Raw genomic sequence first — 25,495 nt, forward strand, 5'->3', positions numbered from 1 at the left:
CACTCAACATAAATATTTTTATTACATTTTGTACAATAAAGAAATAACAAGGAAAAGCAATTGCATTTAATTTTACCTTTACAACTATATATAAATAAATTACTTATGTATGTTATTTAGTAAAGTCAAAACTTACCGATGCAAAACTTTTTCATTTTATTGGCAACACATGAGTAGTTTTTTAGGAATCTATAGAGAATCTATATACGGCGCCGAGTATAGTGCCATCCACGAAGACGCGTGATTTTGTCAAAATTAGCAATTAATGATATTGTAATTTGTAATAAGAACCACGGCACGCGAAATCGTGAATGACTACCTATATCGAGCTTGCTGCTGCATGGCAAAGAATATAACCACTACGTTTATGTGCTGTATGGGTTCAGTTTTCTTTTCATTGCATTTTGAATGTAGATGAATAAAAAAAGGCAATAGTGAGTGAAGTGACATGACAGCATAGTGACAGTGACAGACAGTTCCTATATATTTTAATATGTTGTGACAGTTCATAAAATTTGTATTTTCTTGGTTTGGTATTTCCTTTCTATGTACTTATACTCTTTGGTATTTCCACTATTTTCGTAAAGAAGGAATCGTTTGGAAATTGGGATTTTAACACGGGGCATTTAAATCGGATATTATGAAGCCCATGAAAGTGGAACTTTACAATGCTATCGTAGCTGATTTCAACAGACTCACGTCGTACAGTCGAAAGGCAGAAAATGAATTGAAAAAGAAATATAAAAAGTGAGTTTCTAATTTCGTTTTTCTGTACAAATGAGTCAAATAATCTAAGTTAAACGTGTAAGTACTAACAATTTATTCACTTGTATTAGCTTACCACCATCAACACTGGGAAGTATTATTTCTCTATTGGTCCAGAGGTCAATGAAACAGAGTTACAGAAAGTCTCCATCAATATCAAGTAAATACTACGAGTTATACGAGGAATTAATGAGAGATAAATCAACAGGAAATGTCATCTTGCAGTAAGTATGAAAACAAACCTTTTGGCAAATATTTTAAAAATATATAAAAGACAAGTTTTAATCATAACCACTATTCTTGATGTCCATTTACTTAACTGCAAAAGTAGAAAGTGATAGAATGTTGTATTATTTTAAAAACTATGTGTTATTAATGTCAATTAAAATTTCTTGTAGGTTATCAGATAGTCAAGGAATTAGTCCAGCTTTGTTTGCAAGATCCTTGCTACAAAATGTTTATTCAGACTCCTCTATGGTCAAGAAATGTTTTAAGGACACAACTCTCATTGAAGACAAAGAGTTAGCCTACCAGGTTTTCATGGTAAGATTAGAAGATAGTTGTTACATTTAAGTTGTTAAAATAATAATAAGATTTATAAACATCTAGCTGCTGACAATATTATATTTTTTAATCAATTGTAAAAATAACTGCCAAATATACTTTGTGAGATACAAATTTTTCAATGCAATAACTAAAATTATTGAAATATTTTCTATAATCACAAAACTGGGAATTTTTAGTTTGTAGAACTATGTATGCTAAATAAATCAGGACTTACCAGGTTAAATTATATTTACTTTGTTTTAGTTTGATTACACTGTTGATTCAAAACTGTTAACCTTTTTATACTTACAGGGAACTATGAATGATAATCAGTATGGCCCCTATGCAGACTTAGTAAAACAGTAAGTTTAAAAAAAATTGTATATGTATATATAAGTTTGGTATGAAGCTTTACTACATAAAATATTTCGTTTTTTTTAGGTCTATTGGTTTGGAATATGAGCTGAGATTGGAAAGGGAGTTAAGACTACTGAACATCACCTTCTCAGATGAAAATATTCTGCGGTCCCGCGGCTATGACAAAACTCCAGATTTTAAACTTGATGTACCAATTGCAGTTGACGGATTCATAGTGAACTGGGTGGAAAGCAAAGCTTTGTTTGGAGATGAGGAGAATCACTCTGGTTATTTAAAAGACCAATTAATGGCATATTGGAACAGATTTGGGCCAGGGTTGCTCATCTACTGGTTTGGATACCTAGAGACTTTGGACTCAACTCCTGAAGTGAACAAGATGTTTATATTACGAACAAGTTTTCCTAAAAAAGAAAGTATTACCCAATATAAAATGGATTTAGACTTGTAAGTTCTGAATAATTTTGTAAGTTATTTAGAAATAAGTTTTATTAAAATTAAAAATAAAGTGTGTATTAAGCAAAAGCCAAATTTAAAGCAAATCAAAAGCAGGGGCTATGGTTGTTATAAGAATAAAAAAATGTTGCATAATCTTGTTTTGGCCAGTAAACAGTTTTTTTTTTCTTATTTAGTTGATTGTTTTGTCCACTGGAGCCTTCCATTGTCAGATCCAACAACAGATTAAAATCTGCAGCTTTGGCAGCTGCCTGTCCTCCAATCAGCACCTTATAACCCCCTTCATGACTTTCTGCAAACATAAAGAGATCCTCAAGCTTGCGATTCATCAGATCAAATTGAATCTTGGGTCTCCTGGAGCAGCTTAACAGATCTTAGAGCAACTTTACCTCTCTTCCTCTTCCATCCTGATAACCCTGTCTCCAATATGGTCAATGTACCATATTATATGCATTGATAGATTGATACTTTCCGGGTTCTAAAAGAGATTCAATCAGCTCCTCTGATTGTCGGGATTTGACAGACTTTAAGGATTGAGGAACCGAAGGGGGAATATGGCTTATCTTATTTTGGACATCCTGAACATTCATTAAAATCGTTTCAGTTTTAGTTGCAAACCTGGCTAGTGTCCCCATATGTTCATTATGAACTCTAGTAACCTCATTCAGGCTCGTGATGTGAGCCCTCTCCCTTCGTTCCGCTTCCTTATCTCTCTGTAAATATATTCCAGCAAGTAAGTTGTCAGATCGAGTGGAAGTCACACAAATTGTGGTTGTCTCCATTCCTGCCAAGCAACCAAGCAGGGACTTGACCCCCCCAAGAACAGAGAGTCAGAGCTAATTGCTTCTTAGCCGGGCCAGCTCTGGATTCATTGATCTGAGAACAGAAGAGGGATTGTACAATTGCTTGCAGAGGTTGAAGTCTGCAATACAGTCCAAATACTGAATTATTTCAGGGGAAATCAATAATCCCTTTCTAAATTCAACCTCAAGTCCTTGGATTGCCTCATTCAAGTCTTTCTCTTATTCTCTTGACCCTGATGCTGACTGGGATAATCCGGATAACGCAATCGTAAATACCTACTCCTATAATTAAAGTAAATTAATACAGAGGATCTTTCCTTTCGCCTCAATTCTCAAACATGCAGCAGTCATTATTTTAATCATAATTTTATGATGATTTTGAGCCCGGTTGAGACCTGGCACAGTCAGCAACAGAAATGGATGAGCAGTTACGGTGCTCATAATTATTTATATGTCTCTGTCACACATGACTACTGCCAATGTAATAAGTGTCTCAATCATTTTAAGCACCATAATTTCTCATCTACTTCTGGTGCTGACTATACATACAAAATAGACGATAGCAAAATGTAAGACTTCACATTGGCCAAATCGTCGAATTAAATTTAAAAAAAAAATGTATTTAACTACTTTTAAAAGAGTGCCTCAAACGAATTTTTTGACAGGTGGTGATGGATAGTTGATTGTGACATCTGTCAGCTCATCCGCGCGCCGGTAAACAGGGTTGCCAACCGTACGAGGTTCCTCGTACAAATACGAGATTTGTGGCCCCCCGTACGAGGTACGAGGACAGTATCGACTTCGTACAATTATGTACGAGATTTTGTTAATATGGCCATATGAACATTTTGCACTACGCATTTTACAAAGTTTCATAAAAATATAGACAATAGTTTTTAGAGTGATTTTACTTGAGTTTTGAATTGAGAAAAGATTTTACTTTACACATGATGTTTTATTTAGTAGTATAACTTGCAATAGTTTTTTATATGGCCATATTGCATTTTACAAAGTTTCATAAAAATATAGAATAGTTAGTTTTGAATTTTTTAGAAATACTTACACTTAGTAGTAAACTTGCAATAGTTTATTTAATTGAGTAAAAAGTCCTAAATCCCGTTTAATATGCCTTAATTTTGTTTTAGCACGTTTTAGATACATAATAATTAGTGATCGGCCATCGGAAGCATTTATGTCACTTTGACGTCCTACGTAAACGTAATGAGTAGTAATGACGAATATGGATCAGTGTTGTTTAAAATAAAAACATACATTCGCGAGGCATATTTTACCAGTGTTCAATTGATTTGATGTATAAAATAATGATAGGAACGTCAATGAGACAAGTACAAAACGAGCTGACGTAAACTCATTCGTTCGATAGAATTACAAGTCGCCTGCAGGCTGCAGCAGGGCTACTACGAAACTCGAAGTTCGTATCGTACCGTCCCTCTCGCTCTCGTATTAAATAGTATAAGGAGGGAACGCACGACACAAACTTCGAGTTTCAAGTTTCGTACACACGAACATCGTAAACGTTCCGCTAGAGGCGCTGTTCGTGTTTGCACACTAAGGGCACTGCTGTGCTTCCTAATCATATCATAAGTAATAGAAATGTTAAAACCTTTTTATCACGAAAAACAATATTAACAACAATGTTAATGTTAATAAAACCTTTTATGTTGTTTCAAAAGGTTTCATTCGTCCCAAACCTTGACAGTAATTCAATAAAAAATACAAACATTTTTAGTAGGTAAAAAAGTTTTGCAAGAAATTAAATAGTCATGTCCATGTAATAATTTCGTCATCAAATTGACATAAAATGCTTCTTTATTTTTTATTTTTATTTGACTGCATGGCAAACGAGCAAATGGGTCTCCTGATGGTAAGAGATCACCACCGCCCATAAACATCTGCAACACCAGGGGTATTGCAGACGCGTTGCCAACCTAGAGGCCTAAGATGGGATACCTCACGTGCCAGTAATTTCACCGGCTGTCTTACTCTCCACGCCGAAACACAACAGTGCCAGCACTGCTGCTTCACGGCAGGATTAGCGAGCAAGATGGTGGTAGCAATCCGGGCGGACCTTGCACAAGGTCCTACCACCTGCAAAATGCATGCTGCTGCTTCTGAAGGCCGATCACTAATAATAATAATAAAGCGAGGTTTGAAAGCCAAAATACGAGATTCTTAGCTGCATAGTACAAGGGTTTTTTTTACGGTTGGCAACCCTACCGGTAAAGTGTGTGTGAGTGTTTGTGTGTGTCACCGAGTGACAAGTGTCAAATTTAGTTCAGCAAGGCTACTACGAAACTCGTAAAGTTCGTGTCGTGCGGTCCCTCTCGCTCTCGTATCAAATAGTGTAAGTGTCAGAGGGACCGTACGACACGATCTTCGAGTTTCGAGTTTCGGAGTAGCCCAGCTGTAATTCAGTATCATACTTATCGTCGTGTTTTTTTTTGTTTACAACACAAATAATAGCATTTATAAATAAAATGAGTGCGAATAAATCAGAAGAGGCAATCAAGGAAAAGATTTTAAATGTAGCGAAGAAAAACCCAAAAGGTGTATCAGACAAAGATATCATATCCGCCGTGCCAGAGTTATCGTCGTCAGAGTTGGTAGCGGCGATAAACTCCCTGCTACAGCAGGGATATTTCGACCTATTTAACCAAGGCGGTTCGTTAACTTACAGGTATACTAATGGCCTCTTATGTTTGTTATTTATATCTTTTATAAAACATATAGGTATAATCATGGTCTTTAGGTGTAATGAGGTTAGTGTAATTAACTTGTCCACTCTCAAAGAAAGTAACGAAACGTTTGGGTAAACTTTAACAGTATTTTACGCTGTAATAAACTCAATTAGTCTTGCTATTATCTTAAAAATAATTAAATCAAGTACCTTTATACTATAGAAAAAAAAATCAAACCTAATTAACCCTTGCAAGCTTTTACTTAATTTTACTGTAACTAGAACACATTGAAAAGATCAGAAAGGAAAGGCAGGGTCCCTGAATCGAACTTGGTCCCCATCAATCAATGACACATATATCTACATAAGTCTTACTTTATAATGTAAAAGCTTGCATACATTGTGAAATGTCCCAATGTGGATATCACTATTTATTTAAATGTACTTAAAATGTCTTTTTTTAGATTAAAAACCCAAACAAATAAAACAGCCGTAAAAGGTGCAGACAATGAGGAGAAAGTTGTTTATAATCTAATAGAAGAGGCAGGCAATAAAGGGATATGGATCCGTGACATCCGAGTGCGTTCTAACCTCGCCAACACTCAACTTACAAAGGTCCTGAAAAGCCTGGAGAGCAAGAAAGTTATTAAGGCGGTAAAATGTGTCAACGTGAGTCCCCTAGTGTTATTATTAATTATATTATATTACTAATTTTATATAACATTCTACTTGAATTAAATTAAGGATTTGCAGTACTTTTTACACTTTTGAAAGTGCACCATGAAGAAATTTTGTAGTCAGTACAAATTACTGATATTCATGCTAAATTTCAGTTTATTAATATTTTATATGAAATAATATTCTATTTGTTTTATATACATCTTTAATATAGTGACTTTAATTCTGATTTCTCAAAAATGTTTTTTTACTACCTATATAATTGGATGCAAACAGAGAAGGCTCTAAGTGCATTTTTTTTTCCAGGCTTCAAAGAAGAAAGTTTACATGCTCTTTAACTTAGAGCCAGACCGCTCAATTTCTGGAGGCGCATGGTACCAGGACCAAGATTTTGAGTCAGAGTTTGTGGATATTCTTAACCGCCAATGCCTTAGGTTCCTACAGCAGCGGGCTGACAAAATAAAGAACAACCCTCGAGGGCCAATTGTTGGTAGGACCCAGTCATATGCTACTGGTGCTGAGGTCCATAAATATATAACTGATTTAGGAATAAGTAATGTAAGTTAAAGTGAATCTAGTTAAAATAAAATAAAAATTAAAATACTTCATTTCTGTATTTCGGAAATAAAATAAATGTATAAATACTTATCCACTCATAAAAATAAATGTGTTCAATATTAATAGATTGTGTGGTTTTCAGGTAACACTAGATGTAGAAGATGTTATAACAATTTTGAATACACTAGTATATGATGGTAAAGCTGAGAGCAGCATGTACCCAGATGGCAGCAAGGTCTTTAGAGCAATTGAATCTCTGCTGCCTCCCCAGGACTCGTGCAAGTGCCTTGCGGCGTGTGCCCTCTTATCCACAAGTGTTATTCTACAGGTCTAATAACACCACAAGAATGTACCTATATGAGTGAATGGCTAGAATAATAAAAATAATTATAAATAATCCTTTGCTTGGTTATTTACAGGTGTTTTTAACTCTAACTAATATATATTTGGTGGTTGATCTCTATATCACTTGATGGTAAGTGCAGGTGGGGCTGAAGATGTAGCTCACTGGTGCAACCTTTTCACTCTCAAGTCTTGATCTTCTTTGTGGTGAGACTCCCTTCACTGCCGCTTTTTTATAATTCGTATAGTCTTAAGTTATATTAAACTAGCTTATGCCCGCGACTTCGTCGGCGCCCCTTAGGCCACTTGGTCCGATCGGCTTGTCCGATTGATCGGACGACGAATTTTTTTCGGCGGCGGATCTAGGTTATCGCGCGGTAGCGCCCTCTACCGGAATAAAAGGTATGCTATGTTGATCCTTGGGCTTCATATCTCTATACCAAATTTCATCATCATCGTTTCAGTGGTGTTGACGTGAAAGCGTAACAGACAGACAGACAGAATTACTTTTAAAAGTGAAATAAATAAAGATTATTAGTAGAGATCAGACCTTTAGGTTTGTGGTAGGAATAAAACAAATATTGAAGCATCATACATTATTATAATGAGCGTATTGTAAAGACTTGCCCACCCACTAATACATCCTTTTACACTATTTATTGCGCAATATTGAGAAATCAATTTCATTTGACCTGTTGAGTTTCCCCATAAAGTTAACAACATAATCCCCATATAAAAATATGTAAGTATAAGACAAAAAACCGGCCCAAGAGCGTGTCGGACACGCCCAAGATAGGGTTCCGTAGCCATTACGAAAAAATCAAGTAATATTATAACACAATTAAAACACTTACTACAGTCTTGAAATCTATTACCAGAAAAAGAGCATATCTTCACGGCACTTACGTCCTTTTGTTGAGAAGCGCAGTTTTTCGGCAATAACTCAAAAACGGTATATCCGATCATATTGAAACCAATTTTCGTTGAAAGTATTTTTTAAGCGTTACCTTTCCATATTTTTTGCATATTTTTTGGACCAACGGTTTACAAGATAGAGAGGGGGGACACAATTTTTGCTACTTTGGGAGCGATTATTTCCCACCTTTCCCACTTAGTTAATCAAAAAAGTTTTTGAGAAACCTTACTATCTTTTCAAAAGAAAGTTGATGCGAGTTAAAAAAAAATCAATTTCTGTTACGTGTATGGAATGCCCCCCTATAAATATTTATTTTTGTAATTAAATAGCGGCTTTGACAAGACATCTGTACTCCAAATTTTATTGATATACATCTTGTAGTTTTCGAGTAAAATGCCTGTGCCTTACGGACGGACGGACAGACAGGCAGACGGACTTGACGAAACTATAAGGGTTCCGTTTTTGCCATTTTGGCTCCGGAACCCTAAAAATGATATAACTTTTAAACTTTCGTGATTTTCACACATAGTCACGAGTAGACTACTCGTGACCACGGCCACTGCAATGTTGCCGAAACGTCGAGGTAAATATTACCAACTCGTGTGTGTTAGCGTGATAGGTCCTGTGTGTGGTATTTTGACTAGACTGAAATCGTGAAAATAGAAATTTGACGTGGGGTCTGTAGAATAAATTATAAGTTTTTTTTGTTTTAAACATAATATACTGAGCGGCAAAAAATCTGGTCCTCAAATGTATGCAGAATCGGTAATTTTGTATGAAGGGTGGGCCAAATTTTGAGCATGAAACTACCGTGAGACTCACTCATATTAAATTATATTGTAACGGATAACTCACGTCTTAAATCGAGTTTAGCTCTACTTGTTTCGGGCTATTTCGTAGCCCTTCTTCACTTCTTCACAGGAGCACGCAACTCTGCGGCTGCCGCAACATGCGCACTACGCGCCACCATTCAGCTCGCGCGACTTTACTATATAACACCGGTGCACGACTACCCGCAATTTTATAATTTTTAGCCTACTTCAAAAAAAGGAGGAAGTTCTATGTTCCTTAGATTTTTTCACCGATTACTCAGTCAATTGTAGACCGATTTTGAAAATACTTTTTTTAATCTAAAGGGTATTCTTCTGAGGTAGTCCCATTGTCACCAAGTCAAGTTTTGATGATGGGATCCTAGGGAAATCCAGGGCAAACCTCAAATTTTATAGGCACACCTTTGGCGATTATGGCATTTTTAGCATTCAAATAAGTATTTACATTCAGAAAGTATCATTTGGTAAACTGAACCTGATGAAGACCGTGGATGATGAACGATCATGATTAATATACCTCGATAAGCGACTAAGAAGAAGCTTTAAGTTAATTATTCTTTCGAAATGATCTGATGCTGAAGCCGGAAGGTAGGCAACGGAACTCTTATATAAAACAACGTGACTAAGCCGTGTTTGGGCTTAATGGAATCGTTGTGAGTTGTACTTTGGCTACGAATGGCTCGAAGTCGGTGACTCAGCACGACCCAGCAGGATCGATTGAAACCCATAGTATGTAGGTGAGGTAGAAGACTATTGTTCCACTCCTGCTGGCTCGTGCTGAGGCACCGACTTCGAGCTAGTAGGTACTTAGAAAATATTTTCAAGGGTTTTGTAGTCTGTTCCATTTGTTGTTATTTTTTTGGAGTCGGTTTTACTTTTTTGTTAATTATTGTCACTGTCTAATGTAGGGTAGCACACAACACTAACAATCGCTCCATAAAGGCACGTTTACACCAAACGATGACGCAGCACGAGTATTTAATACTGTTTCCCAACTCAGGGGTACCGACCAAATACAATCCCGGTTAAAATTCGGATAACGACTAATCTCATCATATATCTATAGTGATTATCCGCCGGTTAGTATTAGCACAGAATAACTAATAGTAGTATTAGCCATGGTGGCCGAGTGGTTTGACCTATGGCCTCTCAAATAAATAAATAAATTTGAAATTTACCACGAGCTTTACGGTGAAGGAAAAACATCGTGAGGAAACCTACACAAACCTGCGAAGCAATACAACGGTGTGTGTGAAGTTCCCAATCCGCACTGGGCCCGCGTGGGAACTAGTGCCCAAGCCCTCTTATTCTGAGAGGAGACCTGTGCCCTTGCAGTGGGACATATATAGGCTGGGATGATGATGAATAGTAATTACACAAAAAAAAAAGTAGCTGGGATAAAGTTTATTTACATTTTACCTAATAAATAACATATGATTAAGGTCAAAAAACTTACACTTTTTGAAGGAGCTCTAGGGTAATGGTAACAATTTTTTTTCGATTCCTACTCGCTACTTTGTGAATAGCATACACTAATCTCGTTTTCGTTTATAATAATTGATTGCGTGCTAGGTTAATGTTATTCTGGCTCCTAATGGAACTTCACAGAGTGCCTGAATACACTTTAATGAGCCTGGATTGCACAGGTAAAATATATGTATATATACATAATTTGTCCTCAAATGAACAATTGAATATGAAGATTCTAATTAAACTTTACACTGCCACAGAATCTATATAAAACAGACTCATAACTCAAGCTAGGTAATACAAATGTGTCAACACTTCTAACAGAAAGAAGTCATGCACAAGTTTGCCTCGCAAAATGCAAAATGGTGGCAGTGAGGGATGCATTATATAGTTTCAACAAACACTGATGCAAAACTCAACAAAAAAACTTCATAAACTTAGTAAAAGGCTATCAAATAACCAATAAAACATTGCTAACTATTTACAACTTCTAGTTTTCAAAATAAGCTTCTGAAGTTATTTTCAATGTTATAAAGTGCTTCTGAAAGCACTGCATTCTCTCTTTTCTGATTTATTTTTAGTTTTTCTTCCGACTTTGTGTCATGTTCCTCAGTCTTACTGTGAGGGAATACTGAGCAAAAGACATCCATTTGAATATAGTTCAATGACTGAAGTATGATCCCTTTGTCAGGGTATGGGGTGGGGGTGACATGGCCATCATGCCTAATTGATTGGCTACAATTTTTTGGTTTGGTTTGCACTGGAGGAACTGCAGGTGCCCCCCCTGAGGGGCCATTGGGCCCCGAGGGCCCAGTGGGTCCAGTAGGCTCAGTTTGAGATTTCTCAGCTGTCTCAGGCACAAACACAGGTAGCTTGGGTTCTTTGATTTCAGGAGCAGGTGTAGTTAAATGTTTCCCACCTTAAACAATGAAAGTAAATGCTAGTTTAGCACCATTTAGAAGTTTTAGAACATACATTCAGAGCAATTATGTTGCAATATACTGACTATTATTTTGAAGTATTGATTCATGTTGTAGAAACTAACTTCTCTGAATTTCTAACAAGTGTGTATTTACACTGCAGTTTGCTTCTATATGTATATACAAGGTGTTAATTAAACAACTGAAAACCTCAGACATCCCAACTGTCTGTTTTTATTTTTATTTTTAGTTACTTTAATGTTTAATATTTACATATAACTATTACAAAAAATATTCATATGATTTGATAAGTGTAAAACTGGATTGAGCAATTACAAATATATGTGACACCTCAATATTCAATTCCATCTTCACTTACAACTTTAACAATATTTTCAAAATGTAATTTAAATAACATGGGTTGAAAAATGTTTTTACTCAAGTAATACTCACTGACTGAATGAATGATGCGCTCCATTTCACGGAGCTGTGTTTGCTGCTGCTGCACTGTAAAGTACAGGTCAGTTATGGTGCTTGTTATATGACTCAATTCTGCTATACGTTTTTCCTCCTTTGCTGTCTCTTTTTTACTCTGCCTGAAATGTAAAAACAGAATACTATGGTGTTGGTAAAATTACTTAATATGCACAGTCACAAAACAGAAAGGTCAAGAAGTCAAACTCATGTATGTACAGTCACCAGCATTAATATCTGCCACAGCGGAGCATGCAAAAATATCTGGCACATCCTTCCGGCCCTTGAAATAGAGTTGTATCAGATATTTATGCACGCTTGTTGCGTCAGATATTGGTGCTGGTGACTGTACTTCACTTTTCATAATTACGCTCGGCGGGCGCTCTAGGGTTGTCAACTATGGCTTATGAACAAAAAACTATTGTGGTAGTGGCACTGTGTATCTAGTTGTTTGATTTATTGTTGAGAATGAAACGGGAAGAATGGAGAAATAAATTAATAATAACTAAAATATTTTAATGTTTATGTCATTGTTATATTACAAGTTTGTCAGAGAAAATATCTTGCGCCGATTTGACATTGACGAAATGCACAATTATTATATTTTAGTGTAATAAATTCACATTCTCCATTATTGCACAAAAAGTTTACAGACGCATGTCTCAATCGGATGGCACTCGCGCTCGCACTGGTCCCAACCTGACCGAGATTTTGTGTCCGTGAGCAGTGTCTATGTGTGCGTGGCTCGAGCGCACTTTGTATGTAGATTGAATTCTGCACCTATCTGTTTTGTGGCACAGTATATTATATATTTGTCTTTATACTTACTCCTCAAATCAAATTGAATATTACCTGTTATATTCTATTATGAGTAATCCAGCACCAATGAAAAATATGACAGATTCACCAAGCAGGTTGGCTCCCAGCTCGATGGCCATCTCTTGGCTTAGAACTGGGATGTTCACAGGCCTTCCCAGATTGAGGATCCACATTTTGGCTTTCACCTCACACCAGTTATAAACTGTTTAGACAAATCAATAATTACCACAAGATTCAAACAGAACTTCAAACTTCAGCTGCATAAATTCATAATAAATAATTATAATACTTACACTGTGCAGGGGCATACATACATAGGTTCTGAAAAAGGGATGCTTTTTGGCTCGTTCTTTACAAGCATTTGCTATGGTTTACTTATCTGTTTGATTAACAATACAGATAATTTCGCAATAGGAAATGCCCCAATAACCATTGTTATATTTAACAATTATATGAATTGTTACGACACAGTAATCAATCAATTGGAAATTTTGCCCGTCGATGACCAAAAATGAACGATTGTCTCACTCTTCCTGTCTTCGTCTTCCTTCCTCCATACTCGAAAAACAGTATACAGTACAGACAGCAGGCAATCCGTCAAAGGTCAAAGTCAATAACTTGTCTGTCAAAATGAAGAACAACAACGACAGCAGTTTTTAAAGTGACTCAAATAGAGTTGTTTTTTTTTTTAGACAGTTTCGTCACGCTACACTAGCGCCTCTAGCGGCGAATTCATACGCGATAGCCCTCATTGTGGCCAGCAGGGCTACTACGAAACTCGAAGTTCGTATCGTACCGTCCCTCTCGCTCTTGTATTAAATAGTATAAGTGTCAGAGGCACCGCACGACACGAACTTCGAGTTTCGAGTTTCGGAGTAGCCTGCAGTACGTACAGAACACAGTACTAACTCTTCCTATATATACTGTACTGTAGTCTATAGTCTAAAACTAAAAACTACTAAATACATCTTTGTTGACAGTTCGTTTTTTTTAGTGATTGATAATAAAGTTTGTTAACGATGTTTTATCTTTATTTATGAGACTAAATAGTAAAAATAAAATATTAATCATAAAATAATGAGACTGTTACCTCTTTGGAAAATAGTGTTATTGTTCAGTTTCAGTTTTTTGTTGTTATATTTATATTCTAGTATTAGTAGTGACGATGTGAAAAGAAAAGCAAATAACGGGAATGACAAAGTTTCAAGCACAAAACTGATAACATTGTAAGTAAATTGATTAAAGTTCTAGCAAACGCAAATGATCTTTGTTGATTACTTGTATTTCATTTTCTAAAAACTGCTTCAACTTGCAGGGGACCAGAGAAAAGTGGCAAGGGTGTTATCAAAAGGATTGTGTTATCATTTGTTGTTTGTGACTCTCGATTTAAAGAGTCCCTGAACGTTGTGAAGTCTGTTTTATTATTTACAAAGACTCCTGTGCATTTTGTCATATTCACTGATGACGAATTGAGATTAAAGTTCAATAAGACTCTGAGCGAGTGGAGAATAAGCTCGGATCAGCAACTTGATTTTGAACTGCATAAGATAAACTTCCCTGCCGAATATGCTGAAGAGTGGATGAATTTGTTTAGCAAATGTGCAGCACAGAGACTGTTCATACCGGTGAGAAACTGAAACTTATTTAATCTAGATTACACTTAGTGGATCTGTGTAAGAATTTATTAATGATTTTCTATTCTTAAGTACCTCAAGTCTAAATTATTATTATTATTATTTTATTTCCCAAGTTCCCACATACAGTGCATGCAAAGGGAAGGCAAAAGTAAAATGAGCACACATTTATGCTCTTGAACTTTTGTGTTGCTCAGTAAAATGCTGCAGGTTATATATATTATTTAAAATCTTATCTAGTTAAGATGCCAGTGTGGTATACAATGTGTAAACATGTAAGTTCTCTCCATGTAATATGTATGTATTAAACTGGTCTTTTTTAAAAACTTTCAGAAACTCATACCTCATATAGATTCTATGATCTATGTGGACACTGACACCCTGTTCCTTGGCCCTGCAGATGAGTTATGGGATATATTTTCGGAGTTCAACAGTTCCCACATATCTGCATTGGCTGTAGAAAATGACAATCCTAATGTGTCATGGTACACCAGATTTGCAAAGCATCCATTTTATGGGAAATATGGTGAGTGATTGTTGTTATAGTAAATTGAGATTATCAGTAATTATTATTATTATTATGAAAAGCTGCTTTAAATTTTTTTTTGTTATCTTTCAATGTTTGTTTAATGTTACTAAATACACACAAAGACATTAAACAAACATTGAATGTATCCCTTTTCTGTACTAAAACTCGTAAACATGCATTTTCCCAAACAGCATACCCTAAAAACCCCAAAAATATAGCAAATAACTTTAAAATTGTTAGGACCATTTAATGAATTTGTTTGAATTGTTTCAATGTATTCAATATAGTAGTTTTGTTTACTCATTCTTTTCATATGTGATTTATTTTGAAAAGACAATATTTTTACTCATTTAAATATATGTGCCTATGCAAGGGTGTTCATATGAATCATATTTTACTTAATTTCAGGTCTCAACTCTGGTGTGATGCTAATGAATTTGACAAGAATGAGAGACTTTGGTTGGGTGGACTATGTGACTCCTATCATGTTAAAATGGAAGCTGTATATTCCGTGGGGTGATCAGGTACTCAAGTGTCTTCAAAAGCATTAGTTTCCTTCAGATTAATCTAATGTTAGTACAGGTAAACTCGGAGTTTCACATAACACCAGAATAGAAACAAGCACTTTTGAGAACACATGTCTTAGAGCAGGCATTACCAACTAATTTAGTTTGGGATGCATTTCTACTTTTAAAGTTACTTCAAATTGTAATGAATAGCAGTAAATTGTATTTGTGTAGGTATCTTCCCTACCCAGGATTTTTTTCATTTCAATGTGAAAAACTTAACTTTTTGCCTTGAACTATGCATCTGAGGCTTAGAGTAAAGTTGGTGTAAGAAATACCATTTTGTTACTTTAGGTCCGCACAAAATTAGTCAACTGTCCAGATGCGGACCGCAGTCTGCTAGTTGACAACCGCAGCTTAAGTTCAATCAATCACATCAACTGACAGAAATAGCAATAATCACTGTGTATCATCAATGGTCCATACTGTGTATGTATGTACGAGGGGTGATCCAAAAGTAATGATAATTTAATATACATATATATTTCCGGAATAAAATTAAAAGAAGTTGCATTAGTAGCTGTATAAATTCCTATATAAATTAAAAAAAAAACATGAATAATAACTTACGTATTCGAGATTTGTAGCTATTTATTCACGCGCGGTCGGAATCATTACGCAAAAATAGAACAAATGCTCTGAGAGCAGTAATTAAATATGCCTGCTTGAAAAAAAAGTCTATGAAAGAAATATTCAACAACTTGTTGGAAACACTAGGCTATTCTGCTCTGCCATATTCTACAATTGCGCCCTAATGCAATAAGTTTTATTTGGGTAGGTAGAATATCCACTACAGACGAACATAGCGAAGGCCGCAATGATATTTCATAGTATAGATTATGTTATGTTCCTAGTAAATTGCGTTTGCAAAACGTTCGCACTGCATATATATAGCTACAAAACTTTATGGTGTCGTGATTCACTAATGAATGACGAACAAAGATACGGTGAGCGCGAGAGTAAAAGAGATAGCTATCTCTAAGCTAGGGAAGGGGAAACTTTTTCCTTTGCATTCCAATATATACTAACGAAATATATGGTGGGCCAAGTTGTTGAATTTTTGGCTATGTTATTTACTGAAATAAAAATATTGATATGTATTGTGAAGGAGTAACAAACATACACACACAACCAAACTTCATTTATAATATAAAGTCAACTATCGCATTTATAATAATATAATAAGTAGGATAAGTAGGATAGTAAGTCACCTGCTTATAGATCTAGTGAATAATGTTTTTTCATCGTGTTCATTACTTCTGTACAAAAACAGTGGCAATAAAAAATCACAAAAGGTTTACAAACACTGTTTCTTATGCATATCTACAAATGTGCAACTGGAGTGCCGAAAACGCCGATGGGCGTCTGTTCTGCAGAAACGTCGGCATCGCAGCAAAGTACGTAATCTCGCGCGCGGCAATGAATGGGTTAAAGAGCTTTACAGACTGCAATGCAGGATAATGAATAGATTTCTTTTTCCTTGAATGGCAACACTGGCATAGATAATAGATCGCTCGTTTTTGGCTCGAAATTCGAACTTGTGATTTTATTTTGCTTAATATACAAAATGTATCTACACACCCAATATCATATTTTCTCAAGTTTTTCGCGATGCCCAAGGTCAAAGAATCGAATTGCTTTAAAAATCCAAAGAAATAATGCGTTGTTTGGGAGAAACGTGTCAAAATGGTGTTGTAGAGCGCCATCCTGCTCTGTCTCGTTTTTTTTCCCGTTCTGGCGGTTCACTTTTATATTATAGACAATATTTTTAGACGACTTTAGGAACTTTAGGACTTTATTTTGTTCAATAGTAATAATATTATTATTCAAATTAATACCACTATCTGTGCTATGATCACCCGGCCATATTGACACCTACGTTGTCGCATCTGATTTTTTAATCTATGTTGCCGTATTTTTTACGAAAAACTTAGAAATTATGTAGTAAAAAACAAATAGAAAAAAAATTAAATGTGATATGTGATCCCTTGAGCTTTATTCAGTTTAGCACCATAATTTGTGCAATTTCAAAACACACACGACGGCATTTTACATTCATTGGTCTAACTGTCGTCACATTGACTGTCACGGACTACTTCAACTTCAACTTTTTTTTGTTTGGTGGCAATCGGTCGCTTTTGGTTAGCGTCCATTACTGCCAATGACACCTCACGGACTACTTGCACTGTGGCTTGTTTGAGGTAAACTGATTGCGACATGAGACAATTGGGTCATTTATGAATCTTCAACTCGGGGGCGGTAGTAACATATCTACTCCCTGTTTATATGTAATATCATTGGAAGGCCGCCAATTTATAGCCCTCATTGAAGATAATTTCTCAAAAATTCAAAATCTTGTTTTGGCGGATAGAAGATTGATTATCAGGCATCAAGTTGAGATCACGGGGCTCACATATGGACGTATTCAAAGGATCTTAACTGATCAACTGCACATGAAAAAAGGTTCCGTTTGTTGGGTACCCTTACAAAGGCAAATCTTGAAAAATTTCAAATTGATCTCGAAATGTTTTTGCGTCGATTTGTGACAATGGACAAGTTTTGGATCCATCATTTCGATCCTGAGACCAAACAGCAGTCCATGACCTAGAGAAGCGATCATCTTTCCAACGCCGCAGAAATTAAGTCGCAAGCTCAGTGGGTAAAGTTATGGCATCCGTGTTCTGATAAGGGAGTAATAATGATTGAATATCGTGAGAAAAGAGCCACTCTTATGGGCTTAGCTGACCAAATACAATGTTTTTCATCACATTTGCGAGTAAAATTGTATATTTGTAAAAGAAAAACTGATATTGTTTCAAAAATTGCCGATACCGCTGACTGCGCTCTTGCCCCCAACCCCGCAGCATGTGCCCGACGTGCAGGTGCTGCAGTACACCATGCAGTAACAAACTCATTTACCGACCTTGGGCTTCATGACAGCAAAATTAGTACGGGCAATGACTCATTTACCGACCACGGGTTTCATGACAAGCACATTAAGGTCGAGGGTTTTATTTGGGGGGTTGCAACCAAGGTAGCCTGCATGTTACGACATTGTTTACGAGCAAGTGTGATGAAAAATAAATTTACCTCTTGACCACTTGTTTTCCAATTCATACTCATTCATTGTCATTACTTTTGGATCACCCCTCGTATATGTATATGCCTGTATCATTATTTAATTGTTCCTAGGACATAATAAACGTGATATTCCACTACCACGGGCGCGCGGTGCTGGAGCTGTCCTGCCGGTACAACTACCGTACGGACCAGTGCATGTACGGGGACGCGTGCGCCGACGCCGTGCGGCGCGGCGTGTTCCTGCTCCATGGCAGTCGGAAGGCGTTCCACACCAACAAACAACCCGCCTTTCAGGTATCTATACATATACAAACGCAGCGTAGGACGTCCGCCAACGAGTTGGACGGATGACCTGGTTAAAGCCGCGGGTAAGCCGCTGCCAACCTAAGCAATTGGAGTCTACGGGGGAGTCCTACGTCCAACAGTGGAAGTCCTACGGCTGAGATGATGATGATGACATATTATTATACAAACTATTTCTCAATAAGCTTTTTGACAGTTTCTGCATCAGATATAAACAATAAATGTCACTAGGTGATGATAGTCTTCATTGTTTTCAAGGCGTATAACTGACACTGAACAATATAATACAATAAATGACTCTTTATTGTACACCAGAAATAGTAAGCGATACAGAAAACAGGTACACAGAAAGAAAACTGCAAGGTAAACAATCAACGACCTTATCTCTTAAGAGCCCTAAGCGAACCTTAAGAACCTTAAGAGCTGAACCTTAGGGTTGTAAAGGAATTTCATGGTGGACTATACCAAATTAGGAAAGGAGCGTTGTAACAGGTTGATTCCCACCAGGTTGCTGTATTTTTTCTTGGCATTAGTGATGACAAGCATAGAAAAGCTTGTGCACACTAACTCCAAGAAATCGCATCCGAAAATATAATTAACTCATGCTTCTCTCACTCTCCGGGTTGCCCAATGAAATTATACACTTCACGCCACTGAGTAGAATTACGTTGGTTATGTATGGAGGGCGGGTTTTTGCACAGATAATAAATGGATCGCACAAACGTACCTGTCTCGCATTTATTTCATTCAAAATCAAAATGAAAATATTTTCATTGAATTAAGGCTATAACAAGCACTTATAAATGTCCCAAACCTACAACATTGATTGGACCTGAAGTAACGCCTCATTCATCGACGAGTTAAAGCTATATACTAGAGGTTCAGGTGTTTGCTATTTTATTGTATTCAGGCGCTGTACCGAGCTGTAGAAGAGTATAAGTTTGGGTCTGACGCGAAGGATGCACTCTTCGCCATGGAGCGCTACTTAGCGGAGGCGCCGCCCTCGCCGTGTGGTAACTTGAAAGATGCTTTCCTCAAAGTACCCTCCGAAACGATATACCAACTTGATCAGACTAATAGATAGCGATAAACTGTGACTGCTTTTACATATAAATTAAACTAGTATTTGATACTCAATGTCTGTGACGCCATAAGTCATTCAATTATAAAAGACGGATGCGACCGAGGTACTATTATACAATATGTATGACGCTCTTGTGAACAGTCAAGAGTAAAAATATGTACCAACATACTTTGTTCCAGTCGTAATACTTAAGTAATAACTATTATATTTTTGCACTTGCCTGTACAGCTCTTCCTCGTTTTATGGCCTCACAATTACCTAGCTAGATTTTGATACTATATACTTTATTTTGTAATGTTAATAAATCGTAACCTGACAATTATAAATGTACCTAATTAAGATTGGTTTTGGAGTTTTGTATTTTTTATTTCAACTCCAAATTTTGTTACTTTTCGATAATTATAAATGTTTCAGCTAACATTTGAATCGTGATTGAATTGTCATTGCAGTTGAATTTGTTTATTCTCAGGCCGCTACAAATAGATATAAGTATAATGTTTCCAATAAGACAGAACAAGTTTTTAAGACATTGCTTTCAGATAATTTTCGGCGAACTTATTGTTATGTTATGTATAAAGCTTAAAAGCTTTTGTAATTTATTTATTCACGTAATTACCTATCTATACTATGGACTAGTATTCTAAAATGTATTAAATATTTATTTTAATAATGTGAAGCACCAAATGACAGTATTTTAAACTGTATTGATAATCTGTAATATTTAATGTTTTATGTATTAATAATATATTATGATGATGATGAAGCACAAAGTGACAGTAGGTAAATTGTAAATGTATTGATTAATTAAGATTAAGTATTAAATATTTAACATGTCGATTGTCGATTAAGGACTTCATGTTTATTTGTTACCAATAAACCAACAAATTTACTAATATATGTGTACAGGCTGAATCTCATGTTTGCCTAATTTATTAATAATGAAAGAAAAGAAAAGAAAAAAAACATTTATTCACTATTCAATTTAATGAATGATGTTAGTGAATGATATTATAAATGCCTATCAAGGTGATTCAAATGTAGAGTAGGTAGAACAAAGTGCCTTTATTTTATTACGTTCTGATGGTATTATTATTAGAAGTTTTTTTTTACTTTGCTTAATTTACGTAAGAATACGCTACATTATACTGCATGATTTCAAATTTGTACGTTGTTTTTTAGACTAGTACCGAATTTAAATTCTTGACCTTCAAACTATCACTTTAACACATTTCCAGGCCCCGCGAATTGAGATTCGCTACCACAAAATGATCACAGGTTTATATTGTTAACCAATGAGGGAGTCATTTAAAAACGAATAATATTTTTACCGATTTTTTTTTTTTTTTACCATATTGTAAATTTAGAAAGGTCGAATATTTGTGTACACTTATGTGATCTGATCGCAATATGCACTATGCCTGGAAAATGGTTAATTATCATAGTATTAAAGTTATAAATTAAAACCCAGATTATCATGTAATGTTGTTTTAGTATTAGAAAAAAGGGAAGCGATCTTGACGTGTCTTTTTATTGAAAAACACTTTTGAATAATAAGTCACAGCAAATAGTAACAAATAGCAAGGCCATAATATCATAGTAAAAGAGAAGTAATAGTTACCTACTGTGTTTTAAAAACGTTTTTCAATAAAAGCCATCAAGATTGTTTACCCTTTTTCTAATGCGGGTGCGCGATGACAGCGCCAACTAGCGGTTACAATTACGGCGGACTTTGAAATATCAAATTGCTGGCTGTCCTTACGAAGAGTAAGTAAACAAACAAATAATTTCAATAAAATATCGTAATTTACACATACCTATTTCTATTTGATCATGTAAATCTATAGTGTCGATAACAACGTTGACCTTTTTTATCCCGTCTAAAATGGCACAATCATTCAGGACAAGGACTTTCTCATGACTGTCTTCACGAGAAGTACTTAATAAAATAAACAAATTTAATTGCAGACGATTATTATTTTATATTAGTAATGCAGACTTTTTGTGTATTTTCAGTTAAACATGGCCAAATTAATTATAAAAACTGGATTCCGAGCAAACTATACGACATCGCTTTCCAACCACAAACAACAATAAAAGGAAAACAATTAGTTTTGGCTCAATATGTCCAAGTTGTAAAAGAATCTAAATGTGAAGATCGTAAATTCAAGTAAATTGTGACAGTTGGTCCGCCGAAAAGTTCCTTGTTTGGCCAAGGCGCGCGCTGCGATGATTCGTGGTTCCTCCACCTCCTACTTTGCACCCTAACCACTACGTCTGGCGTCAGTTCAGTCCATTATTCAGGTTTTCTTCAAAACAAATTGACGAATATTACATATTTAATACATTGCCAGTCCCTCAGTCCGAGATGATTATACGGCATATAATTCTGTAGTAATTCTAACCAGAATGAATGATGGACTGAACAAACGCCAGAATTAGCGTGTAACCGATGTCTTTGACGTGACCTTCCTATTGTTCTCCAATTGCACTTTTGCAATTAAGTTGACACATAAGAGCTTTTACATATTTAATGAAGTCGTTGCCATTGTTATTTAATACCTGTACGGCGTATGTTTAAACTTACGTTTTAAGAAATAGTATTATCTCACTTATCTGCCTCATTGTATTTTTGCTATATTATTTATAGTTTTTTGTTTCTTTTATACGTTATTAAATTCTATAATTCAATATTTAACGTCTTAAGATTTGTTACCTATAACTGAGATATACGAAAGAACCCAGTGAGTATATGATATGTTAGTTGTTGCCCGCGAGTTTGTCTGCGAGGAATTCGTTTCTCGATATTAACAGATTTGAGAGGGCCCAGGCCAGGGAGGGTAATTAATTAAAATCCTTAAGAATGGATGTTTATGTGAATGATTGAACCAACAACTATTATTGATTCATCCTCAAACTTTCGCGTCTAGAATATTAGTTAGTAGAACTTACCTGTAACCTGTGGTAGCGTGGTAGCCTAGTACTAATTTGAATTTGACCTATGGCCTGTCAAGCAGATGGTTGTGAGTTCGAACCCGGGCTCTCACGGGTTTTCAAAAGGACCCCGGACCTAAAGTATGAAAAATGTGGTTTCTGTTAAATATCGATTGACATATCTTATAGAGATTTTGATATGTTATAGATTTCAAAGTCCTGAACAAAAGTGTCTAAGGGTGCTACTTCTGTTTCCGGGTCCCTTTCAGAGTTTAATTTAGTTTTCGACACTTTTGTGCAGGACTGAAATCTATAATAGGTATATCAAAATCTCAGGATATTTAATTTAACTGAAACCACATTTTCCATAATTTAGGTCCGGGGTCCTTTATGATGAACTTTACGGTTAAGGAAAAACATCGCTAGGAAACCTGCACAGACTTACGAAAGAATTCAGTGGTGTGTGTGAAGTTCCCAATCCGTACTGGGCGCGCGTGGGGACTACGGCGCAAGCCCTCTTATTCTGAGGGGAGGCCTGTACCCTGCAATGGGACTTACTGTATTATTACCCGACTGCCCGAAGGAGGGTTATGTTTTCGAGCGTATGTACCTCAATTGACTAAGGACTAAGGTCTAAAATGTTCCTTTGGTTTTCAATTTGCCATCTCTCGCCGGCATTCCAGCCAAACAGCAGACATTATTCCTTTTTTATTATATGTTAAGGCATTCTCAGAAAACTACACAATGGAGCGACCCCATGCGATGCGATCTTATCTTCAAGCAAAAAAGTAGTCGTCTCGAGAAGTAGGTAATCTAAAACTGGTTTCGCTGTCGATGCAACTTGCATCGTTTCAATACCTTTACTCTTATGCTTAAGAGTTCGGTAAAGTGTTATTAAACTTATGAATCCCATTAATATAATAAATGCGAGAGTTTGTAAGTCTGTTTATTTGTTTGTTTGTTACTTCAAGCTTCATGACGTGAATTTGGTAGGTATACAGATAGTATGAGTCCCGGGGGAGGACATAGGATAGTTTTTTCTCGGAAAATTGCATAGTTCCCGCGAGATAGTGAAAACCGAAATTTGTGCGGACGGAGTCGCGGGTAACGGCTAGCGTTAAATAAAATAATAATAAAATATAAGATATGTCCATTTAATGACGTCAAATAAAAATATTTAGGTAATTGTATGGTTTGAACATTGCATAGTATCCATAGTATATAGTTAAGTACCTAAATGCAAAATATATGATTTCTAATTTCCCCAAGTACCTAAGAAAGCAGATAGAGTGTGCTAAAAATAGCTCAAACTTTAGGTTAGGGAAGAATAGTTTTCACATCTGATTTAAATATCTGACCGCGACTACAGTCTCGTTCAAAATAGATGTCTTCAGTCTTTAATTTACTACCTTGTTGTTGTCACTTTGTGAAACTTCAAATAGGTTAAAGAATTGTCAGAATGCATACAGTGACAAGGTGCTAAAGTGTAAAGATCTATGACCTCAACTGAACAGATTGAGTCGACGTCAGAGAAAAAGTATAAAGGGTTTAGTATTTTAATTCATTGTAAATGTTGCGTACTTGGTTGTAAAGCGACAAGGTAGGTACTAAAGTAAACAGTGGTTTTTGAAGTCTATTACAATTAGGGGCTGTTTCACCATCCTTTGATTAAAACTGGCGGTTAGGTGTGATGCCGTCTCTATTTGTTCTGTTCGAATAGACGGAGACGGCATCACATTTAACCGTCGGTTAACACTAATCAATGGATGGTGAAACAACCCCTTAGGGTATTATTCTGTAGCTCGTATGTTTAGCTACACGTTTAAAACAAGCAATCACATATAGTAGGAAGATACAGTCCAGGTCACCAATACGTACACACTAAAACTATGTAAGTACTCATAGGTACCTACATAGACATTACTGTTTTGCAAGTTTACGCGGTGCCATATTTTTGACTTTGACTAGTACAGTAGGTACAAACAAACCATCCTACCAATGTATACTTGAGTAGTGTTTTATTACAATATAAGGCGGCATAATGCCACCTTTTTTCGGCAATCATGAAAATAAAAATTATATAACTGCAATTACGTATCTGTTTTTAGGACTAAAGAAGCCGTTTTAACAATTGAAATATTTTAACAATTAAAGTCTAGAACTACTTAATTCTAGCCGGCACTTCGAAGCACGTGATGTCTTTGCCGAGGTCTTGGAGCGCCCAGTGGACCTTGACTTCGATGCTTGGGTAGAGTTCCAGTACGGGGAAGGAGTCTTTGTAGACGTAGGTGGTGCCCGCGGTCAGCGGACACGCCGCCTTCTCGCCGGCCTCCGTCTGCAGCTTGTCGCACACGGAGCCCCCGTCCACGCCGATGAACGGCAACGGCACCCCGAACACGTCAGCCGTCACGTGATTCTTCAGCTCCTTGATATCCTTCTCTGCAATTCAAACGGCTTCCTGTTACTTTAAATATAATACTACTGAGTCTTTTGTGTTTACGTCTAGATCTACGTGAGTTGCGTTTTTATAAGTCCACTTAGCGTATAAGTATAAGCCACGAGATTTTCCTTGTTTGATAATGGTGTTTTTTGTTTTTCCTAGTTTGATAATAGCAGTTATAGTCGAATCACTTTATTCCTAGCTCACCGTTGACTATAATAATATAAAAAAATATGCCAGAGATGGGACGTTCACACACTAAGCGTCATAATATTTT

General features: G+C 36.1%; 5 protein-coding genes and 1 long non-coding RNA gene across 6 annotated transcripts in view; 3 read left to right on the top strand and 3 right to left on the bottom strand.

The window, feature by feature from the left end:
- The first annotated feature begins 246 nt into the window (after positions 1 to 246).
- Positions 247 to 2,296, top strand: LOC141432604 (CDAN1-interacting nuclease 1-like). Its single transcript, XM_074094254.1, has 5 exons — positions 247 to 747; positions 837 to 989; positions 1,164 to 1,308; positions 1,624 to 1,673; positions 1,753 to 2,296. The coding sequence occupies exons 1-5, from the start codon at positions 641 to 643 to the stop codon at positions 2,135 to 2,137; spliced, it is 840 nt and encodes a 279-aa protein (XP_073950355.1). The 5' UTR covers positions 247 to 640; the 3' UTR covers positions 2,138 to 2,296.
- A 59-nt stretch (positions 2,297 to 2,355) lies between these two features.
- LOC141432607 (uncharacterized) lies at positions 2,356 to 9,697 on the bottom strand. The gene is made up of 3 exons (XR_012451844.1): positions 8,993 to 9,697; positions 2,532 to 3,018; positions 2,356 to 2,434 (listed from the first exon to the last, which is right to left on the bottom strand). It is a non-coding gene; the product is annotated as an uncharacterized lncRNA (long non-coding RNA).
- LOC141432337 (DNA-directed RNA polymerase III subunit RPC6-like) lies at positions 5,245 to 7,276 on the top strand. The gene is given in 5 exon segments (XM_074093879.1): positions 5,245 to 5,643; positions 6,108 to 6,312; positions 6,628 to 6,879; positions 7,022 to 7,139; positions 7,142 to 7,276. Coding segments are annotated over 5 exon segments (891 nt in total). The 5' UTR covers positions 5,245 to 5,443; the 3' UTR covers positions 7,258 to 7,276.
- A 659-nt stretch (positions 9,698 to 10,356) lies between the features above and the next one.
- On the bottom strand, positions 10,357 to 12,949 carry LOC141432619 (putative OPA3-like protein CG13603). The gene is made up of 4 exons (XM_074094286.1): positions 12,944 to 12,949; positions 12,684 to 12,852; positions 11,811 to 11,953; positions 10,357 to 11,356 (listed from the first exon to the last, which is right to left on the bottom strand). Exons 2-4 carry the CDS (start codon positions 12,821 to 12,823, stop codon positions 10,935 to 10,937), a joined length of 705 nt encoding a protein of 234 aa, XP_073950387.1. The 5' UTR covers positions 12,824 to 12,852; positions 12,944 to 12,949; the 3' UTR covers positions 10,357 to 10,934.
- A 450-nt stretch (positions 12,950 to 13,399) lies between these two features.
- On the top strand, positions 13,400 to 20,794 carry LOC141432616 (glucoside xylosyltransferase 1-like). Its single transcript, XM_074094282.1, has 6 exons — positions 13,400 to 13,876; positions 13,966 to 14,275; positions 14,618 to 14,810; positions 15,222 to 15,337; positions 18,572 to 18,754; positions 19,674 to 20,794. Exons 1-6 carry the CDS (start codon positions 13,728 to 13,730, stop codon positions 19,845 to 19,847), a joined length of 1,125 nt encoding a protein of 374 aa, XP_073950383.1. The 5' UTR covers positions 13,400 to 13,727; the 3' UTR covers positions 19,848 to 20,794.
- Positions 20,795 to 23,916: 3,122 nt separating this feature from the next.
- Positions 23,917 to 25,495, bottom strand: part of Npc2b (Niemann-Pick type C-2b) — a 17,439-nt gene continuing 15,860 nt past the window's right edge. The window contains exon 2 of the mRNA XM_074094818.1: positions 23,917 to 25,226. Within this exon, the coding sequence (XP_073950919.1) occupies positions 24,940 to 25,226 (287 nt within the window). The 3' untranslated portion in view covers positions 23,917 to 24,939. The remainder of the gene's footprint in view (positions 25,227 to 25,495) is intronic.

Source organism: Choristoneura fumiferana, chromosome 11 (genome assembly GCF_025370935.1).
Source record: "Choristoneura fumiferana chromosome 11, NRCan_CFum_1, whole genome shotgun sequence".
Lineage (NCBI taxonomy): Eukaryota > Metazoa > Arthropoda > Insecta > Lepidoptera > Tortricidae > Choristoneura > Choristoneura fumiferana.